Raw genomic sequence first — 23,018 nt, 5'->3', positions numbered from 1 at the left:
CTGTGTCTCTCATGAATAAAAATAAAATCTTTAAAAAAAAAAAGGATAACATATTAAAAAAAAGAATTTAATGGTATTAATATTTTCAGGTTTTAAAACTTATCAATCTTTAATTTAAATGACAGAAGTAACTCTAGGTTTGGGGTGAATTCTTTCTTTTTTTTTCAAATGAACTAAAGATAATTCTCCTTTTGATTATTATTCTCAGGTCTTAGGTATAGTGATAATTTTTTTTCCTAAAATTTAATATATTCATTCATCTTTATGCACAGATGGAGCTGGTTAACATTTATTCCACTTCTTATACTCTTCAAACCAATTTAATTTAAAAATATCAAAAGAATTCAAATTACATACAGTGAATAATTCTGAAAAGGAGAGTTCAGCTTTATCCTTTTAAAACAAAAAAGAAAGAAATATAAATTCATAGATATCACTGAAGGGAAAGTACAAAATAAAAGTCTAAGTTGAATAGGAGTCATTGCATGTGTGTGAGAGCATGCATGTGTGCGCATGCTTGGAAGAGAATAATTGAAGATTTTTGGAACATGTTCACAGTAAAAGTGAAGTGACTCAGTTAATGAGGGAAAGGATGCCCAATGTAAAACCATGACACTGTTCTTAATAAGCAGGTCAATCAGGAATCATGCAGCCCGCTAATAACTGAATTTCAGAGAAACAGTCCATTCCAATGACCTAGAGTCTTGGAGAGCAGTGAGTCACCCACAAAGGCAAAGACCTAATGCAACAAAGAGGAGAAAACAAAAGACTGGAAAAGACAGGAAGGCAAACCAAACAGTACTGAAACTACCATGATAATGGTTGTCTATTGTGCCTCTCCCCTCAACCAACAGACTCCCTAAATCTACTTTACTTTGATGCCTCTCTCAATTTTGGCAATTGATTAATAAAAAGAATTCTAAAGGCATGTGAATCAAAAACAAACAGCTTACTGCAAGATGCCCTAAGGCAATTAAGTGTCCTATTAGAATTATTCTTTATATGTTCTTAAATTCCTCTGATACTCTAAGGTTATTAGTATTAAGAAGCAACAGCCCATTTTATCAATTCCTTTAGTCATACGAGCCAGATGAAATTTCCTGGGAATTCATATATAAATATCTCTGAGGACACAATGAGTACTAACAACAGTGATGCTGCTTTGTGCGGGAGAATAAAATTCATGCATTTAATCATATGACCCTTAAGGAAGAGGAAAAATATGAATATGTGTGAAAAGACATTTTCTGCTAGTTTGTGTATTTTGCCCACACAGACACTAGTTCAAACTTTTATCGAGAGAGTCATAATCTTTTCTTTTGTCACAAAAGAAGCAATGAAAAGAGTAAGACTAAAGCAGTGTATTACCACTTCCCTGAGCTAGATAGGGTCAATCAGTGTCAAAAGTGACAAGAAAAGACACCAAGGCAATATAGCTTATCAGAGCTGATCTTTGGAGCCTTCAAATGAGAAAATCTTGTGAGAGCAACGAAAGAGAGAGTAAGAGGGAGAGTGACACACAAAGTAGAAGAAATTACAGTATTGATTTGAAATTTTTTAAAGTAAATAATCTGCAGTATGAAGCTTAGTGGAAACACGGGGCCAATGAGCCTAACTTTTCCAGCTTATTGTCTATTAATCTCAATTATTTGAATATTTCATTTTCTTTGCCCTCCTTTGGTCACTTACTAACACAGCTGTGCCCTTATCCAATAATAAGTTTGAAAGACTTTCTTTTTTTTACAACCACTTTACTGAAGTATGACTGATATATGAAACACTGTACATATTTAATATATACGACTTGATGAATTATAAGCATATACCCATGAAACCATCACCACAATCTATGCCATAAACATATCCAGCACCTCCAAAAGTTTCCTACCACTCTCTGTACTTATTTTTTATAAGAACACTTAATATAAGATCTATTTCCTTAGCAAACTTTAAGCATACAATACAGTATCATTAATTACAAATACAGTCCTGTATTTATGTAAGACCTCTAGGTCTTATATAATTGAAACTTAGTGCTGCTCTTTGACTATTAGCTTCCTGTATCCTCCTCCCACTATCCTCTGGCAACCACCATTCTATTCTCTGGTTCTGAATTCAACCATTTTAGATTCCTTATATAAATTGTATCATGCAGTATCTATCCTTCTGAAAAGGTCTATTTCACTGGGTAGAATGTCCTCTAGGTTTACCTATGTTCCTGGCAATAACAGGATTCCCTTCTTTTTTTTTTTCTTTTTTTAGGGCTGAATAATATTCCATTGTTATATACCACATTTTCTTTATCTATTAATGCCCACTGATGAATCATTAATGGTATGTCTATATTTTGACTCTTCTATTACATGGGAGTATATATAATCTCTTTGAGATTTTTCCTATTAGTATTTCAGTGGTTTTTTTTTTTTTTAAGATTTTATCTATTTGAGAGAGAAAAAAAGAGCACATGGAAGGGGGGGAGCAGACTACACCCTTTGAGCAGGGAACCCAACGTGGGCCTCAATCTCAAGACCCGGAGATCAAGATATGGGCTGAAGGCAGACACTTAACTCACTGAGCCACCCAGGCATCCCTAAGTGATTAAATATAAAAGACAATACAATGCCACAGAGCAGGATATGAAAAGGAATATGTAAGCTATTATTTTAACCTATAAAGCTAATTTTAAAACTCAAAAATAGACCTTGGAATATTTAACTTGGAAATTTTGACAAATATACCATATTTCCTATTACAAAAATGGGAAGATTACTCAAAAAATATATTAATTTCAATCCTCAATTTATGCTAGCACAAAAGTAAAATGCAGATCAATGAACAATGTTGATGCAAAACAAAATATTTTTAAAGATCTAAAAGAAGATAATTAGATGCAAAACTTTTCAGCAAGGGGAAAATACACTAAGTAAATAAACAAATAGAAAGAGAAATTATTATTATGTGTGACTATGTATGTATTTTTTCCTAAGTCATAAAATAGTTAACATAATATGAAAGGCAAATAATTGTCTAGAGAAAATTGTATAAAATATAATGGATAAAAAGTCAGTATCTTTTTAAAGACTTTATATAAATCTATAAAGAACAGACAAAAACCCTGGTAAAAAAAAATGAATGTATAAAGATGTATAAGGATATTATTAGGAAAATTTTAAATACTGAATAAACATAAATGCTTAACTTCTTGTTTACTTAAATCAATGCTAGCTTAAATGTTTTGAAAATATTTCCTATGCTAATATCAAAATTTGAAGTGTTTGTGGAAAACAATAGTCTTGTTTGCTGCTGGTGACAGTACAATTTTCCAGGAGAGCAATTTGGAAATATGCATCAACAGATGTATTTGGCAATACACATCAAAATATATTTAAAAAGGTTAAAAGATGTTTTGACTTATGATTATAATTTACACTAGAAATTAATCCTAGGGAAATAATCACAAATGTAGCCAAAGTGTTAGCTACAGGATTATATATTGGTGCACTACTGACAACAATAAAATAGTAAAAACAGCTATTCAACAAAAAATGTGGAGTTTTATAAATAAATCATAATATAGTCAAGCAGTACAGTTATAAAAAAGAAAATTATAGATAATAAATGTGTCCTCTCCTTTTTCTATCTCTCTGTTTGCACCCCCATATATATACACATACATATATATGTGTACTACAAAGAATGGCATTGTATATTCCTAATTTTAACAGGATTGGTTTTGGGTAATGGGGTTATAGATTATTTTACTTTCGCTCCTTCATCTTATGCATATTTTCAAAAGTGTTTTGCAACAAATGTGGATTTATTGTATAACATGTGAAATATAAGTTATAAAAGCAAATCTAGAGAGATGTCATATGTTAGAGAGGGAGAATTAAGCTAATTAAAGGAGGTAGCCCCGGTGGCTTAGCGGTTTAGCACCATCCTCAGCCTGGGGTGTGATCCTGGAGACCCGGGATCGAGTCCCACATCGGGCTCCCTGTGTGGAGCCTGCTTCTATCTCTGCCTGTGTCTCTGCCTCTCTCTCTCTTTCTCTCTCTGTGTCTCTCATGAAAAAATAAATAAAATCTTTTTTTAAAGAATAAAAGGTATTTTGAAAAAAATAAACTAATTAAAGGTATAAAACTTCTAAAAATTCATGAAAAAAAGCCATTTATCATATTGGCTTTATAAGAACACTACCTCACAATTTAAAATTGTACTTTAGCATTCCATTTGACAAATCTACATGCTTGTCTATTGATTGCTGAAGAATTGCAACAGTCATTGCTAGGAACGTTTCTGACTTATGAATCACTCTCTTACAAGTAAGTGCTATTTGTAAACTGAAAGAGTAAAATTGGGATCCCTGGGTGGCGCAGCGGTTTGGCACCTGCCTTTGGCCCAGGGCGTGATCCTGGAGACCCAGGATTGAATCCCACGTCGGGCTCCCGGTGCATGGAGCCTGCTTCTCCCTCTGCTTGTGTCTCTGCCTCTCTCTCTCTTTCTCTCTCTCTCTCTCTCTCTGTGTATGACTATCATAAATAAATAAAAACTTTAAAAAATGAAAGAGTAAAATTATTCTTCCCTATGACTTACTAAATAATAAAATGTATGTTTCTCAAATGTAAGATGCAGGATTCTGCTCCTTGGTGAAATGCCTGACATGCCTGACTTCCATTCGCTCTTATATACGTGTGCACATCTTTATTAATAAAAACAGTAGATGTGTGAAGAAAAATACACTGAGAATGGGATGCCTAGGTGGCTCAGCGGTTGAGCATCTTCCTTCAGCTCACGGCCTGATCCCAGGATCTGGGATCATCCCACATCAGGCTCCCTGCAGGGAGCCTGCTTTTCCAACTTCCTATGTCTCTGCCTCTCTCTCTCTCTCTCTCTGTTGTCTCTCATGAACAAATAAATAAATACACTGAAAATGCTTATAGTATTTTTGCATGTCGAAAGCTAAAAAAAATCAATCATAACTTCTCAAAGATATAGTGAATATATATGTACATATAATAATATTTTACTTCTAATTGTTCGTCAGATCAAATCTTTTATGTCTTTGTTGTAACCACTTTATTTCACTATCTCAACTTTGTTTTCATGACTATTGTTTTATCTCCCTAATTGGACTCCTTCCATGTAAGCATTCATATCAAGTAAAAACATTCAACGACATTTTTACTAAACTGTACCCCTGACTACATTACACCTTTGCCCAAATTTTTTTTTCAGATCTTCTGAGAATATAGTGTAAGCTCATTACATGTTATTCAAGGCCTTTCATAATGCAATCCCTACCTGTTCCTCCAACTTATTTACCACACATCCTAACCTTACACTTTATACTCAAGCAAACCAGGCTTCTTATAAACTTTCCTATATCTACTATTCCTTCTATCTCTTCAGGTTATCCTCTTTACATGGAATTCCCATTGTCTAAATCCATCATCAGCTAATTCTAGTTCTGCTGAACCAGCAACAGTATTTCCCATACCAGTCTCCCTCAGTATGTCCAAATGGCATTCTTCTGAGTCCTGTGACATCCTCTGAATAAGTCTAACATTTTTCATATTATCAAATAAGGTTGCACGTTTCTATTCATAGGTCTGATTAGGAACATCTGGAAGGGAGGATAATTTTATTTTAATTGTATTCATTGTACGTTTCTACTACATACATAGGTGATAAGTATCTTTTAAGTCAAAATGGTCAATTCAAGGATCAAATGAACATACGCTGTTACTTTTTAGCTCTTAGGAATTGAGAAAAAGAGTAAGAGACATAAAAATTCAGTGTTTCTATTTTTTAGTAACCATCATATGATGTTACTATAGTTTGGGTTCAGAAATACAGAAGGAAGATCCTATCTGGGTAACTGTATGAAAAATTCAGCTTAATAAGAGCTATCTACACTGTACCCAAATGGAGAAGCACAACAGAGTGAGATATAGAAGACTTAACACCAAAGGAATAAAGAGAAAGATGGTCTACAGATATAAATGTAAGACTTTTTTACTGTAAAGTTGAGGTTAGAAGTCTCTTAGAAATACTTTGGTAGGATGAAGAGCATGTTCACAAGGCAATCCTATCTATTTTCCAGACAGGAACATCATCATTTAAGAGATGTATAGATGATGAGTTTAAATAAGAACTCAATATAAACAACCCAAAAGTAGGAGTAAGAGATGGAATCATGTATCACAAATCAACTGCCTGTAGTAGTCAAGCTTATAACACGAAGGAGGAAAGTAAGCCTCCTGTAATAATCCTGGTAATACAGTGTCATTATATTTTGTTCTTAGTTCTGTAGCTGACACTGTCTCAGTGTCAGAAACACAAAAAGGATTGCATTACTGAAAACAATATCTTATATCAAGGAGGCAGCAATTCTTTACCACTATTTGGTGATTTCCACAAAGAGACAAAAAAATGTTACCCAATATTCCTACTTTTTCAAGAGAAGCTGGGAATCCATATTTTTATGCCAATTCCCCCTTTTAAAATTTTAAATAGCTCATGAGACAAACGAAAGACATCTCTAGGCTAGATTCAGGCTGCTGACCAGAATTTTGGATCCTCTGTACTACTGGATAAACTCTATGTTAAGTATGATATATAAATCCAGGGATCCCTGGGTGGCGCAGCGGTTTGGCACCTGCCTTTGGCCCAGGGGGTGATTCTGGAGACCCGGGATCGAATCCCATGTTGGGCTCCCGGTACATGGAGCCTGCTTCTCCCTCTGCCTGTGTCTCTGCCTCTCTCTCTCTGTGTGATTATCATAAATAAATTAAAAAAAGAAAAAAGAAATCCAGTTTTCCCAGCACCAATTAGTAAAGCGACTATTCTTTTTCTATTGGATATTCTTTCCTGCTTTGTCGAAGATTAGCTGACCTAGAGTTGAGGGTCATTTCTGTGTTCTATATTCTGTTCCATTGATCTATGTGTCTCTTTTTATGCTAGTACCATACTGTATTGAAGACTATAGCTGTGCAATACAGCTTGAAGTCAGTTATTGTGATGCTACCAGTTTTGGTTTTCTTTTTCAACATTCCTCTGGCTATTCAGGATCTTTTCTTATTCCATATTACCCCAAAGATACAAATGTAGTGATCTGAAGAGGCACCCTCACCCCAATGTTCATAACAGTAATGTCCACAATAACCAAACTGTGGAAAAAGCCCAGATGTCCATCGATAGATGAATGGATAGAAGATGTGGTATATACATATACATATATAATGGAGTATTACTCAGCCATCAGAAAGGATGAATACTTACCATTTCCATCAACATGGATAGAAGTATTACGCTGAGTGAAGTAAATCAATATATAAAGACAATGATCATATGGTTTCACTCATATGTAGAATACAGGAAACAGCCCAGAGGATCATAGGAGAAGGGAGGGAAAACTGAATGGGAAGTCATTAGAGAAGGAGAAAAACCATGAGAGACTCTTTTTTTTTTTTTTTTTTTCCATGAGAGACTCTTAACTATAGGAAACAAACTGAGGGTTACTGAAGGGGAAGGTGGGTGGGGCGGATGGGGTAATTGAGTGATGGGCATTAAGGAGAGCACATGATGTGATGAGCATTGGGTGTTATATGCAAACGATAAATTGCTGAACAATACATCTGAGACTAATGATGTAGTATATGTGGGCTAATTAAATTTAAATTAAAAAAAGAAAAGATTAAAAAATTGTAAAGAAATACCTGATTTAAACAAATGAAGTTCCAAATATAGGCAATGATTTCACTTAATTTCAGTGAAACACTAAACTATACATAACAGCAATGTAACTGAAAAATGGCCAGATGGTTTCAGAAAAACTATTCTTTCATCTTGATATTAGTTAATAAATATATATGAACATCATTTACTCATCATCTACTTGAATAAAATGAGAAAAAGAAAATGCTTGAAAAGTAATAAGATCTTTCTAAAAAATCACAGCATCATAATTAAATTGTATTAATAATGGATAATTTGAAATCAATAACTTCAATACCACTTTTTATAAAACAGGTCAATTTACATATGGTAAATATAGCATATACAGAAGTATACAGCAAAAATTCATCTCTTCTTACTCTCCTATTAGGCATCAGACTCAACATGATGCTTCTCACTCCATCTCACCACTTAATGAAGAGACATTTGAGGGGTGGAAAGAAGGGTAGTTATGACAGGTAATTTGTAATAAATATCCTCCAAGATATAATTTATGCTAATATGCTTACTTGTAAATAAGTCATATATACTATTAATCAATTAGAAAAATGAAGATGACTCATGTTGGACCATTTCTACTTGATATTTAGAAGATACATTCATTCAGATATCATTCTTCTATGATTTGAGAAGAATGATGTCTGTATGACCTCATTGTCATGTTTAGTAAGCTAAAACTAGAAGGGAAATATTCTCAAGTTTCATAAAAATTTTAAAAACTTCAAAGAGAAAACGTAATCATCTGAAAAAATGTGATAAAGTATGCTCATTGGACTTGAAATGGTCCTTGGTTAAAACTTTAAGAAAGTAAATTAAGATGCCAAGCACCATGGATAACTTTAGCAATAAAGAATATGTTTCACTCCCACTCACAAGGTAAAAGGAAAAGAGTTCAGTCAATTAAATATTCATGAAATAAAAGATCAAGGTTTTTAGTCTTAGATCAAGTTCTAGACTGGGCATGAACTAATGATCCAATAGTTTATATAAATATTAAATATTAACTCAAAGAATTAACTCAGAACTACACCATGGAATGGATTTCATTTTAATTTAATTAACTGACAGTTAATTTTACAAACTCTATGTAAGAAACTGATTGACATATAATGTAAATATACCCAAGATCATATACTGAGGATTAGTCAATTGATAAGCTGCCCTAAGTTTCTATAGTAACAGACGTTTTTATTATGTTGTAGTAATAGTTGTTCTTTACCCAAATCCTTTAGCTTCTTACTCATATAAAAATTAAACATGAGCTGACAGTCAAAAACCCATATGAAAATTTAGTTACTATGCTTTGCTTCAAAACTTGCTGTAAACTTAGTTAAAAGGGATGTTTCTATGTACTATTTTTAGTATTAGTTGTTAGTGAGGAAGACACTACATGTATTAATCATTTGAAATGAAAACTCTCTCCTGAAACCTCTCTAGAGACAGGTGTAAGCAATTCCATTCCCAAAGATTGATGGAATAGAAATACACCTACAGAAGCTTTGACCAATTTGACATCTTCCTTTTAAAGACCCAGGAAAAAGCAAGGTTAATCCAGCCACAGGCAGAATGCCTCCTCTGACTTTATATAAACTGGTGAAATGTGCAAGAGGCCTGAGAAGCAGCTGAGAGGTCCAGAAAAAATAATCATCTGCTCCTCATGCCAAGAGGCAACAAGCACTGCAGGTAAGATAAAGTTCCAGACTTTAAACCCATGCTCAGTGCAGCAGGCCTGCGGCCATACTTCCCTTGAGAAGGTACCTTGTCCATCACTACAATCAGTTCAACCAAAGCATTTTATCCATTTATTTATTTTCAAGTTGTCAACGATGTTTTAGAAGGCAAAGGCCGACAAAGCTTCTTCCAAAAAAGCCGAAGGGATTTGTTATTCTTTTTGAGCAAAATGACCTGCAGACATTTTTGCAAAACTACTAATAAAAAAGCTGAGTGCCAATATGTTGGCTGAACCAAAATAAAGCCTTTTAAGTATATACCAATGTAATATGATGTAATATAGTGCCATTTAGAAAAGAAATAACTAATGGGAGCAAAGAGGCTAAACAGAATATAATCATTTATTATTACATGAACTCATTCTCTGCCTAGCCTACTGTTTATTCATATCAAGAACTTCTACATTATGACAAAATAGTATTTGAAATTAGGTTGTGCACTTTCACTAAAACACACAAAGAAGTAACTAAGAATTCATATATTCTCCTCAAAAGTCTCATGTACTATATTTTAACATCTGCATTAGTTTTTCATACATGGGTTTCAGTGTGCTCTTTTCTATACACATAGTGTATTTTAGTCATGGCCATTTAATGGGTAGTCAATAAACGTTTCTTCAGTATTTTAGTGAATAAAATTATTTTAGATCAAAGGATCTTAACTTTGAGTCAATATTTAACACACTCATGAGTCCCTAAAATTGTATACAAGGTACTTCTTTTTATTCTAAAATAAAAAGTCCATTTTATTCCTATGGAGAAAATCCATATATTTCCTCATATTTCCAAAGGACATTACTGACTTCCCTCCAATAAATGATTAAGTCCTTCTTCTCTCAAAAATTTAAAGATATAATCTTTCAAGGCAGTATGGTATAGTAGAAAGAGGTCTTAGGACTTAGCAAAACCCTCAGAAAACCTCATACTTCACAGTGATTTGTTAGAAATATTTCTATTAAAAAAAAAGACAAAGATGTTGATTAGGACTATTTTTTAACACTATAATGAGGTCTTATCCAATGCAGTAATAAAAAAAATTTTTAACAGCAATTACAAAGAGTATTATGTAGAAATGATGTTATCTTCTATATATAATAAGCATGATAATGCACAGACAATAGAATTAATATAAGAATTCAACAAGATTGCCAGATAACAAGATCAATATGCTAAACCAATGGGAGTTTCAATAAAGGGGGAAAAAAGTAAAGAACACATAATTTAAAAGATTCATTTACTAAGAAGCTTAAATTACAAGAACTCTGGAATATATCTAGTATATTTTATAAAAAATATAAGACTACATTAAAGAACATAAATATTGAATGAAAAGAAATTTCATAAAGTAATAAGTAAATAGAAATCTCATATAGTTTATTTTAACAAGGCACAAAAACACAAATTCTAAAAGAAAACAATAGGGGCACCTGGGTGGCTTGGTTGGTTAGGCAGCTGACTCTTCGTTTTGGCTCAGGTCATGATTTCATGGGTCCTGAGACAGAGCCCTGCTTTGGGCTCCTCACTCAAGTATGAAGTCTACCTGAAGATTCTCTCCCTCTACCTTTTCTCCCAGTGGAGCACACATACTCTCTCTCAAATAAATAAATATTCTTAAAAATTAAAAGAAAATAAATAAAATAATAATAAGACTGATTATATTGAAATCAATGTTTCTTTTAACAAATTTTCCCCATAAGAAACAGTCTATCCAAAGGAATCAGATATTTTCAATGTACGTAACTAGTAAAGATATAGTATATAGAAAACGTTCAAAATGTTTATAAATCAATAATTTTTAAAACATAAATGAACACAATGTATAGTAGCATTAAGAATAGGGGTAGACGGGCATTATGGAGGCCACGTGATGTCATGACAACTGGATTTTATCCTACGTGCTGGCAAACTGAATTTTAAATAAAATAAAATAAAATAAAATAAAATAAAATAAAATAAAATAAAATAGATGTAGAATTCAGAGTAGAAGTAGTTATAATGATTATTGTTAGCATTAGCATTATCATTACTATGGTTATTTAACGAGGACTTGACTTAAGCAATCTTTTGTTCTAGTCCCTTCATTTTCTAGAATAAGTTGCGATAGTCCTGGGAGGTCTCAACTCAAATCACAAAGATTGCCAAAACCAAAGCACTTTTTTTAAAATATCCAAATCTAAATTTCAATCTGTTAACACAATACTTAATTCACTGACTCCAATTATTAGATAAACAAATGCTTTTCCATGCAACACAATAATTAAGATTTGACCACACACAGTGAATAAGGGAAAAAAAAATATTCATACCAAATCGAAAACGGATTCAGTATGGAAAGAATTAGTTCAGCCTAAGAGTAGCACAGTAAGACATGACCAGTCATTTCAACAACAGCAAAGGAAAACTACAAACTAAAACAGTGTGACAAATTTGCTTATAATTTAAATCAAACTTTATCACATAATTTTGTGGTTGACATCTATAAACAATAGACATTTAAAAAGGTATGCATTTTCAATATTTTCTACCAATAAGATTAATGACATATATTATAAACTTCTGAAAATACCTGGAAGTCTCAATGTATAATTATTATATATGAAAAATGCATTTTCATTTAGATACTATGACTCCAATTCACATTTTACAAGATATTATTTCTTCAATCAAATTTTTTGAAGCTGGAGGAGGGGCTAGATGGCAGAAGAGGAGGGTCCCCAAGTCACCTGTCCCCACCAAATTACCTAAATAACCAACCTTCAAATCATCCTGAAAATCTATGAATTCGGCCTGACATTTAAAGAGAGAACAGCTGGAATGCTACAGTGAGAAGAGCTCGCGCTTCTATCAAGGTAGGAAGACGGGGGAAAAGAAAGAAACAAAAGGCATCCAAGGGGGAGGGGCCCCGCGAGGAGCCGGGCTGAGGCCGGGGCGGGTGTCCCCAGGACAGGAGAGCCCCGTCCCGGAGACGCAGGAGCTGCACCGACCTTCCCGGGCGGAAAGGGGCCCGCAGGGAGGTGGAGCAGGACCCAGGAGGGCGGGGATGCCCTCGGGCTCCCCGGGACAGTAACAGAGCAACTGCGCGCCCAGGAGAGTGCGCCGAGCTCCCTAAGGGCTGCAGCGCGCACGGGGGGACCCGGAGCAGCTCGGAGGGGCTCAGGGGCGGCTCCGCGGAGGGGGCTGCGGGGCGGGAGCAGCTCTGGGGGGCTCGGGGGCGGCTCCGCGGAGGGGGCTGCGGGGCGGGAGCAGCTCTGGGGGGCTCGGGGGCGGCTCCGGGGCGGCTCCTCGGTGGGGGCTGCGGGGCGGGAGCGCGAATCCAACAGCGCAGGCCAGGAGCCCAGGGCGCCGGGACACAGCCCAGGATCCCGCCTCCCCCGGGACAGGCAGAGGCCGGGAGGGCCCAGGACAGCAAGGACGCTCCTGCCCCAGCTGAGCAGATCAGCGGCCCCGCCCCGGAGCCTCCAGGCCCTGCAGACAGAGAGCTCCGGAGTTACTGCGGGGGCTGATTCCAGGGCTGCAGAGCTGGCGGCGGCCACTGGGGCTGTTCCTCCAGGGGCCTCACGGGGTAAACAACCCCCACTGAGCCCTGCACCAGGGAGGGGGCAGAGCAGCTCCCCCAAGTGCTAACACCTGAATATCAGCACAACAGGCCCCTCCCCCAGAAGACCAGCTAGACGGACAAGTTCCAGGGGAAGCCAAGGGACTTAAAGTACACAGAATCAGAAGATACTCCCCCGTGTTTTGTGTCTGTGTGTGTGTGTGCTTTTTGATTTGTTTGCTTCCCCCACCCTTTTTTCCTTTCTTTTTCTTTTTTTCTTCTCTTTTTTTTTCTTCCTTTTTTTTTCTTTTTCTCTTTTCTTTCCTTCTCTCTCTCTCATTTTCTCCTTTTCCCAATACAACTTGTTTTTGGCCACTCTGCACTGAGCAAAATGACTACAAGGAAAAACCTACATCGAAAGAAAGAACCAGAAACAGTCCTCTCTCCCACAGAGTTACAAAATCTGGATTACAATTCAATGTCAGAAAGCCAATTCAGAAGCACTATTATACAGCTACTGGTGGCTCTAGAAAAAAGCATAAAGGACTCAAGAGACTTCATGACTGCAGAATTTAGAGCTAATCAGGCAGAAATTAAAAATCAATTGAATGAGATGCGATCCAAACTAAAAGTCCTAACGACGAGGGTTAACGAGGTAGAAGAAGGAGTGAGTGACATAGAAGACAAGTTGATGGCAAAGAGGGAAAATGAAGAAGAAAGAGACAAACAAAAGACCATGAAGATAGATTAAGGGAAATAAACGACAGCCTGAGAAAGAAAAACCTACGTTTAATTGGGGTTCCCGAGGGCGCCGAAAAGGACAGAGGGCCAGAATATGTATTTGAACAAATCCTAGCTGAAAACTTTCCTAATCTGGGAAGGGAAACAGGCATTCAGATCCAGGAAATAGAGAGATTCCCCTCCCCCCCCCCCAAAATCAATAGAAACCGTTCAACACCTTGACATCAAATAGTTAAGCTTGCAAATTCCAAAGATAAACAGAAGATCCTTAAAGCAGCAAGAGACAAGAAATCCCTGACTTTTATGGGGAGGAGTATTAGGGTAACAGCAGACCTCTCCACAGAGACCTGGCAGGCTGGAAATGGCTGGCAGGATATATTCAGGGTCCTAAATGAGAAGAACATGCAACCAAGAATACTTTATCCAGCAAGGCTCTCATTCAAAATGGAAGGAGAGATAAAGAGCTTCCAAGACAGGCAGGAACTGAAAGAATATGTGACCTCCAAACCAGCTCTGCAAGAAATTTTAAGGGGGACTCTTAAAATTCCCTTTAAGAAGAAGTTCAGTGGAACAATCCACAAAAACAAGGACTGAATAGATATCATGATGACACTAAACTCATACCTTTCAATAGTAACTCTGAACGTGAACGGGCATAATGACCCCATCAAAAGGCGCAGGGTTTCAGACTGGATAAAAAAGCAGGACCCATCTATTTGCGGTCTACAAGAGACTCATTTTAGACAGAAGGACACCTACAGCCTGAAAATAAAAGGTTGGAGAACCATTTACCATTCGAATGGTCCTCAAAAGAAAGCAGGGGTAGCCATCCTTATATCAGATAAACTAAAATTTACCCCGAAGACTGTAGTGAGAGATGAAGAGGGACACTATCTCATACTTAAAGGATCTATCCAACAAGAGGACTTAACAATCCTCAATATATATGCCCCGAATGTGGCAGCTGCCAAATATATCAATCAATTAATAACCAAAGTGAAGAAATACTTAGATAATAATACACTTATACTTGGTGACTTCAATCTAGCTCTTTCTATACTCGATAGGTCTTCTAAGCACAACATCTCCAAAGAAACGAGAGCTTTCAATGATACACTGGGCCAGATGGATTTCACAGATATCTACAGAACTTTACATCCAAACTCAACTGAATACACATTCTTCCAAGTGCACATGGAACTTTCTCCAGAATGGATCACATACTGGGTCACAAATCAGGTCTGAACCGATACCAAAAGATTGGGATTGTCCCCTGCATATTCTCAGACCATAATGCCTTGAAATTAGAACTAAATCACAACAAGAAGTTTGGAAGGACCTCAAACACGTGGAGGTTAAGGACCATCCTGCTAAAAGATGAAAGGGTCAACCAGGAAATTAAGGAAGAATTAAAAAGATTCATGGAAACTAATGAGAATGAAGATACAACCGTTCAAAATCTTTGGGATGCAGCAAAAGCAGTCCTAAGGGGGAAATACATCGCAATACAAGCATCCATTCAAAAACTGGAAAGAACTCAAATACAAAAGCTAACCTTACACATAAAGGAGCTAGAGAAAAAACAGCAAATAGATCCTACACCCAGCAGAAGAAGAGAGTTAATAAAGATTCGAGGAGAACTCCATGAAAGCGAGACCAGAAGAACTGTGGAACAGATCAACAGAACCAGGAGTTGCTTCTTTGAAAGAATTGATAAGACAGATAAACCATTAGCCAGCCTTATTAAAAAGAAGAGAGAGAAGACTCAAATTAATAAAATCATGAATGAGAAAGGAGAGATCACTACCAACACCAAGGAAATACAAACGATTTTAAAAACATATTATGAACAGCTATACGCAAATAAATTAGGCAATCTAGAAGAAAAGGATGCATTCCTGGAAAGCCACAAACTACCAAAACTGGAACAGGAAGAAATAGAAAACCTGAACAGGTTGCTAGAACTCATACAGCAATTTGGTAGCGTGGCAGGATACAAAATCAATGCCCAGAAGTCAGTGGCATTTCTATACACTAACAATGAGACTGAAGAAAGAGAAATTCAGGAGTCAATCCCATTTACAATTGCACCCAAAAGCGTAAGATACCTAGGAATAAACCTCACCAAAGAGGTAAAGGATCTATACCCTAAAAACTATAGAACACTTCTGAAAGAAATTAAGGAAGACACAAAGAGATGGAAAAATATTCCATGCTCATGGATTGGAAGAATTAATATTGTGAAAATGTCAATGTTACGCAGGGCAATTTACACGTTTAATGCAATCCCTATCAAAATACCATGGACTTTCTTCAGAGAGTTAGAACAAATTATTTTAAGATTTGTGTGGAATCAGAAAGGACCCCGAATAGCCACGGGAATTTTAAAAAAGAAAACCGTATCTGTAGGCATCACAATGCCAGATTTCAGGTTGTACTACAAAGCTGTGGTCATCAAGACAGTGTGGTACTGGCACAAAAACAGACACATAGATCAGTGGAACAGAATAGAGAACCCAGAAGTGGACCCTCAACTTTATAGTCAACTAATATTTGATAAAGGAGGAAAGACTATCCATTGGAAGAAAGACAGTCTCTTCAATAAATGGTGCTGGGAAAATTGGACATCCACATGCAGAAGAATGAAACTAGACCACTCTCTTTCACCATACACAAAGATAAACTCAAAATGGATGAAAGATCTAAATGTGAGACAAGATTCCATCAAAATCCTAGAGGAGAACACAGGCAACACCCTTTTTGAACTCGGCCCTAGTAACTTCTTGCAAGATACATCCACGAAGGCAAAAGAAACAAAAGCAAAAATGAACTATTGGGACTTCATCAAGATAAGAAGCTTTTGCACAGCAAAGGATACAGTCAACAAAACTAAAAGACAACCTACGGAATGGGAGAAGATATTTGCAAATGACGTATCAGATAAAGGGCTAGTTTCCAAGATCTATAAAGTACTTCTTAAACTCAACAGCAAAGAAACAAACAATCCAATCATGAAATGGGCAAAAGACATGAACAGAAATCTCACAGAGGAAGACATAGACATGGCCAACACGCACATGAGAAAATGCTCTGCATCACTTGCCATCAGGGAAATACAAATCAAAACCACAATGAGATACCACCTCACACCAGTGAGAATGGGGAACATTAACAAGGCAGGAAACCACAAATTTTGGAGAGGATGCGGAGAAAAGGGAACCCTCTTACACTGTTGGTGGGAATGTGAACTGGTGCAGCCACTCTGGAAAACTGTGTGGAGGTTCCTCAAAGAGTTAAAAATAGACCTGCCCTATGACCCAGGAATTGTAATGTTGGGGATTTTCCCCAAAGATACAGATGCAATGAAACGCCGGGACACCTGCACCCCCATGTTTATAGCAGCAATGTCCACAATAGCCAAACTGTGGAAGGAGCCTCCATGTCCATCAAAAGATGAATGGATAAAGAAGATGTGGTCTATGTATACAATGGAATATTCCTCAGCCATTAGAAATGACAAATACCCACCATTTGCTTCAACGTGGATGGAACTGGAGGGTATTATGCTGAGTGAAGTAAGTCAATCGCAGAAGGACAAACTTTATATGTTCTCATTCATTTGGGGAATATAAATAATAGTGAAAGGGAATATAAGGGAAGGGAGAAGAAATGTGTGGGAAATATCGGAAAGGGAGACAGAACATAAAGTCTCCTAACTCTGGGAAATTAACTAGGGGTGGTGAAAGGGGAGGAGGGCGGGGGCTGGGGGTAATGGGTGACGGGCAGAGGGGGCACTTGATGGGATGAGCACTGGGTGTTATTCTGTATGTTGGTAAATTGAACACCAATAAAAAATAAATTTATTAAAAATAAATTTTTTTGAAGCTATTGTAAGATCCATAAGTTAAAATTGTTTTAAATACAAAAAAAAATTTTAAATACTTCTCATTATTTAAATTTTTTCTCCTTACAACATGACCTTCTTTATGTCTAGTAATGATTTTTCTTTTAAATCTATTTTAGGTCATATTAATGTAGCCACACCAGATTGCACTATATTATTTTCACCTTATTTTTTAAATATTTTATTTATTTATTTGAGCGACAAAGAAATAGCAAGACAGTATGCCCAGTGGAGAAGCGCAGAGGGATAGGGAACGTGATGTGGGGGTAGATTCTAGGAGCCTGAAACCATGATTAGATACTTAACCAAGAGCCACCCAGGTGCCCTTATTTTTCACCTTTATACTTTCAATTCTCTCACTTCTGCTATTTTAGATATTATCTTTTAAGCGGTATTTAATTGGAATTCATATCTTTATACAGTATACATTTTTATACTTTCACATGGAACATTTATTCTATTCACATTCAATTTAATTACAGATATATTTGGGTCTGTATCTACCATGTTATTTCTCACTTCCATTTTATTTCTTCTACTCCATTATTTCTTTCTTCTCTCCATTATTGCCTTTTGGTTGTTGTTTGTTCGGATAAGTATCTTTTCTCAAATTCCAAGAATGTATTTGTCTGCATTTCAAACACAACTGACAAAACCTGTCAGTGCCCTGAGCACAGAAGACATTCAGATAAAACAGAACTGTCTCACAACAGAAGGTAAGTTCCAATACCTTTGCCAGCCATTTTAATAATAGAAAACTTCTTTCTAAAATGTAGTATATACTATACCTATGAAAGAAAATACATATTAACATGTGTCTTAAAATAAGAAACACTCGTGTATCTACCATCAGCCCAGAATTCTGAAAAAAAAAATAATGTTCTGATAGAAAAAAGATTAACCTCTGAATTCAGCAATAATCATTCTTCATCATTCATAAAGTTAAATATCATTTATTCAGTCCCTACATTTTGCAGATTCTGGTGATAAAACCTTTAGAAAAGGACTTACAATCAAATTATCAAATAAATATACAAATGAGTATATAATTACAACAAGGGGAAGGAACATGGTTCTTTGAAAGTACAGTAAAAAATATATGAAACCTGAGGAGCCGGGGTGGCTCAGATAGTTAAGTATCTTCTGCCTTCAGCTCAGGTCATGATCACTGGGTCCTGGGCTCAAGCTCCTCGTGCCTAGCAGGGAGTCTGCTTCTTCCTTTCCCTCTGCCTCTGCCCTGCTCATGCGCTCTCTTTTTCTCTTCTCCTTCTCTATCTCTGTACCTCTCTGTCTCAAATGAATAAATAAAATCTTTTAAAAATAAATTAATAAAACAAAACCTGATCTAGACTGGGAGGATGATGTGGTTTTCAAGGAAGACTGCTCTGGGGAAGCAATGCTTCTATTGAGAGCTGTAGGCTAAGAAGCAAACAAATAGTCTTAATTCTTCAACTATTTTTCTGGAAATATAGAACATTAAAACATTGTTAAATCGAAGTTTCAAACTGGAAATTACAACAGTTCTATTTCCATATCTTTGCTTTTTGAATGTCAACATTTTGATAATTTAGAATACTGTCCCATGATACCATTGGTCCTAGGCTCTTCACACTCAGTAATCTTTCTAATTATTCTGCCCCAACCACTCTTGCAAACACACAGTGGGATCAACTTGCACTGAGCAGCATTTCCTCTTCAGACCAATGGGATGACATCCATACTAAACATTTGATGTTATGACCTATTCTGCAAGGCTGAATCTTGCCTGATTTATTCTAACTTGATAATTTCATAATAAAAAGAGTGCACTGTGCTAATTTAGTAATATAATAACTTACTTAGGGTTTAAAAAGCAAAGTGAAGTAAAAATCCACTCTAAAGACAAATGCCATGCAGTATCTAAAAGCAAAAATATAAATACCACAGAATTTGAATAATGTTTAGGCATGCCTTAAAAACAACTCTTATATGTGTGTGCATTCCAAAACAAATGTTCCTTAACAACTGTATTTTTTTTTCTTTCGTTTCTTTAAAAAAAAAAAATATGTACTTAGCTAATTCAGGCAGGTTAGTTTGAGCCAAAGAATGACCTCAAAATCTTAAAATATATATAGTTCAAATCACATAAAGATTTCTATACAGAGAAAAATGGAACATTTTAGAGTATATCCAAAAATAATTAATTCACATTTATAGATTTATAGATAATTAAAAACATTTATATATTTTTTACTTTTTAAACTTTTAATTGCTGCCTGTTTAAGGCTTATGAGGGATATGTGCCTAATAATCTGCATGATTTGGAAATACTGACATGAGGCCTCTTGATATGAGTCTAACAAAATAAGGCAATCATTTGAATTACTGTGCAAGAGTGATGGCTCTGTGCAAAATGTTTCCTCTTTTGCTACCCAATAAAAATCTGGGTGCATTATGTAATTTTTTGTGTCTTAAGGGCCACGGGATGTCATGAATCAGTGGTGAGGCTTGACAGATTTTATGAATATCATTCTGCAAATGTTCTCTGGGCCATACTTTCTCCTTTATATTCCAGAGGAAAAGAAAAACCAGAGAGCAGTTCTACGCATTTGTTCTTGTTAACCTAATGCCAAAACAAGCAGGTAGTTAAATTAACAGCTATGCAGAGGAATGAAATATGTGTGGAAGAATTCATCTCCATCTCATAATTTAATGTGATATAGAAAGGACATCCTGATGTTTGTCTCACTTTGTCACACTTCAACCAGTTTTTTATTTATATCCATATTTTACACTTTGCTATATAATTGTAAGTCTCAGAGTGGCTTTCAAAAATACAAGTGTCATACAATCCCAAATGAATTTAAAATTTGAAAATTTGAGACAAGAAAATATGGTTGCACAAGTAGGATTGAAAAAAAATATGTACTATGAGATTCCAAGGAGAAAATTCTTTATTATATACTAAACAATATCAACAACTCAAAATAAGTACAATGACCTTCACAGAGAAGTTTCTTCTAAAATCTTACTATAAGATGATGACAACTCACCAAAAAATTCAGTAACAGGGAGCTGGGTAGGAAACTCTCTGAAGCTCTTGACATGTACTTAGAATGTCTAGAGAAGTAGGTGGATCAGCTATGCTTAAGCAAATAAAGTTGTTTTCAATATGATTTTTATAGCTATTGAGCAGCTCTCAGGATCCAGATTTTACTCTTTGGTAAGTATCTAAAATACAACTATATTTCTTATTATGTACACTACCATGTACATCAACAATCTGAGAAGATAGATATTTTCTTGGGTAAAGTAAAAAGTTAAAACAAGTGTAGTCTACTTCTGAAGTACCCTCAGGAAATGTTTTTCCTACTTTAACACTGGCAAGAAACATCATAAATAATTTTAACTTGCAGAATGTAAGTTTTGTGACTTACTGTAGAGAATCCTGAAGCTTCATATAGCAATAAAGGAGCACACAGAACATACCCAAAATCTTTTTAGGAAGGTATACACCTAGAATTCTTCTATAAAGAGAGTGTTCAGCAGAGACAAAACTCATGTATTTGACTTCAGTATTCTAAGCAGTGGACTACATAATCTTGAACTTTGTGTCTCTGTAAAAATAAGACATTCATATCTATAGCTTATATAGATGGATGCAATTAACAAATAAAGTAAAAGTAGACTACTAAGATTAATGTTTTCAGATGTTGTCATGCTTGGATACATTTCTAAATGTAGAAATTATAAATGGAGACACATACTGACTTACACTATATTTTACCATGAAATATATATCAAAAATATCAGTAAAGAATGAAATCTGTAATGTACTGAATGAGGAAAATAGTCATTGTCTGAACATTTCTAGTTCTGAAGATATACCCCTCATATAGGCATATATGTTGTACCTACTACTACAAAATACTCTATAACAAACCATTCTAAAATTCGGTCACTTGAAACAACAATAATTTATGCTCATCCTTCTATTTACTGGTCTAGGTTGAGTTTATCTGAGTAGCTCCACTGATTAAGAATAGGCTTACTCATGCATCTGAGGGTCTCTTTGTCTGATGTGGGCTGGATTTGGTTAGCTACAGAAGTTTGGTTCTGCTTTACATGTCTTACCCTCCTTTCCTGAATCCAGAGTGCTAGTTTGGCTGTATTCCTTCCAGGTTGCTAAGAGAACCTCCAGAGAGCAAGCAAAAATATTGACGGCTACTTTGGGCCTGGGCTGAGAATTGGCTGTTACTTCTGTCCATCCTATTACTAAAGCAAGTCATAGGGCTAAACCAAAAATCAAAGAGGAGGAAATATGCTGAGCCCATGAAGAGGAGAGGAAGAGAGTAAATATGTTTTAACAATTAATCAAATATAGCTCAAATATAAAATATATTACAGCAATTTCTGTTAAATACTTGAGATGTTCATCAAAGTTAAACATTTTATGAAATGGAATGTTTTCATATAATAAGCACACTATATATTTTAAAAAGTGTTATTTTATAGGTCTGATAACAAACATACCTTAAATAGAATAAGAGAAGCATGTGAACAGTGAAATAAGAATTATATAAGCAACAGATCTTTAATTCATTTATATCCTTTATCTGTGAAGGGATTTTGGTTATGGACACTCCTAGAAAAGAAAGCAAGCATGTGTTCCTTCTCATAATCTCCTTGTAAATATGCTAAACGGTTTTTGCTGGCAGGAGATTCCTTTTCTTCCATATGCTTTTATCAGAATGTACCTGGTTTTCAAATACACCTATGGTAAACAAACCTATAATCTATAAATTTACTAGCCTTGGCTCCCTAGAAAATGTCCACAAGGATTGTAACTATATCAGCATGTATTAGCCTTCTAGGACTGCTATTAACAAACACTACAGACTGAGTGGCTTAAACAACATTAATTTATTTTCTCACAGTTCTGGAAGCTAGAATTCCATGATCATTGGTACCTACAGACTCAGTTCCTGCTGAGAGGTCTCTTCCTGACCTGTACCTGGCTTCCCTCTTTCTGGATTTTCACATGATCTTTCCTCAGTGTGTGGATGCCAACAGAGTTCTCCATTGTCTCTTCTTATAAAAACACTAATCCAGTTCAATGAGGATCCCACCACTTTGACCTCATTCAACCTTAATTACTTCCTTAGAAGCCGCATATCTAATAATAACTATATTGAGGATTGGCTTCAACATATGATTTGGAAAGGGCAGTCCACAACAGATCATAAAATTCAAATCTTTTCTGACTTAAAATGCTCTTCCTTCCTAAGTAAACTACCTATATACTTCATCTGTTAATCTGACTCAGAGTGCCTTCCAGTGAGAGAACATAGGGCTGAGGAATCATACCAGGGGATCTGGACATCTTCTTGCT

At 35.8% G+C, this 23,018-nt stretch overlaps 1 protein-coding gene across 5 annotated transcripts in view; it reads right to left on the bottom strand.

Moving 5' to 3' along the window:
• The window catches only part of LOC111093154 (zinc finger protein 385C-like), a 477,561-nt gene that overhangs the window by 391,022 nt on the left and 63,521 nt on the right, over window positions 1-23,018 (bottom strand). For all 5 annotated transcript variants that reach the window (XR_005381161.1, XM_038579627.1, XM_038579626.1 and 2 more), the window contains exon 2: window positions 10,371-10,419. Coding sequence is in view for 4 of the 5 variants with exons in the window: in XM_038579627.1 (XP_038435555.1) it covers window positions 10,371-10,391 (21 nt within the window). In the remaining variant the exon portion in view is untranslated. The remainder of the gene's footprint in view (window positions 1-10,370; window positions 10,420-23,018) is intronic.

Source organism: Canis lupus, chromosome 29 (genome assembly GCF_011100685.1).
Source record: "Canis lupus familiaris isolate Mischka breed German Shepherd chromosome 29, alternate assembly UU_Cfam_GSD_1.0, whole genome shotgun sequence".
Classification (NCBI taxonomy): Eukaryota; Metazoa; Chordata; class Mammalia; order Carnivora; family Canidae; genus Canis; species Canis lupus.
The sequence above is the reverse complement of the archived record's forward strand: the minus strand, read 5'-3'. Positions and strand labels throughout refer to the sequence as shown.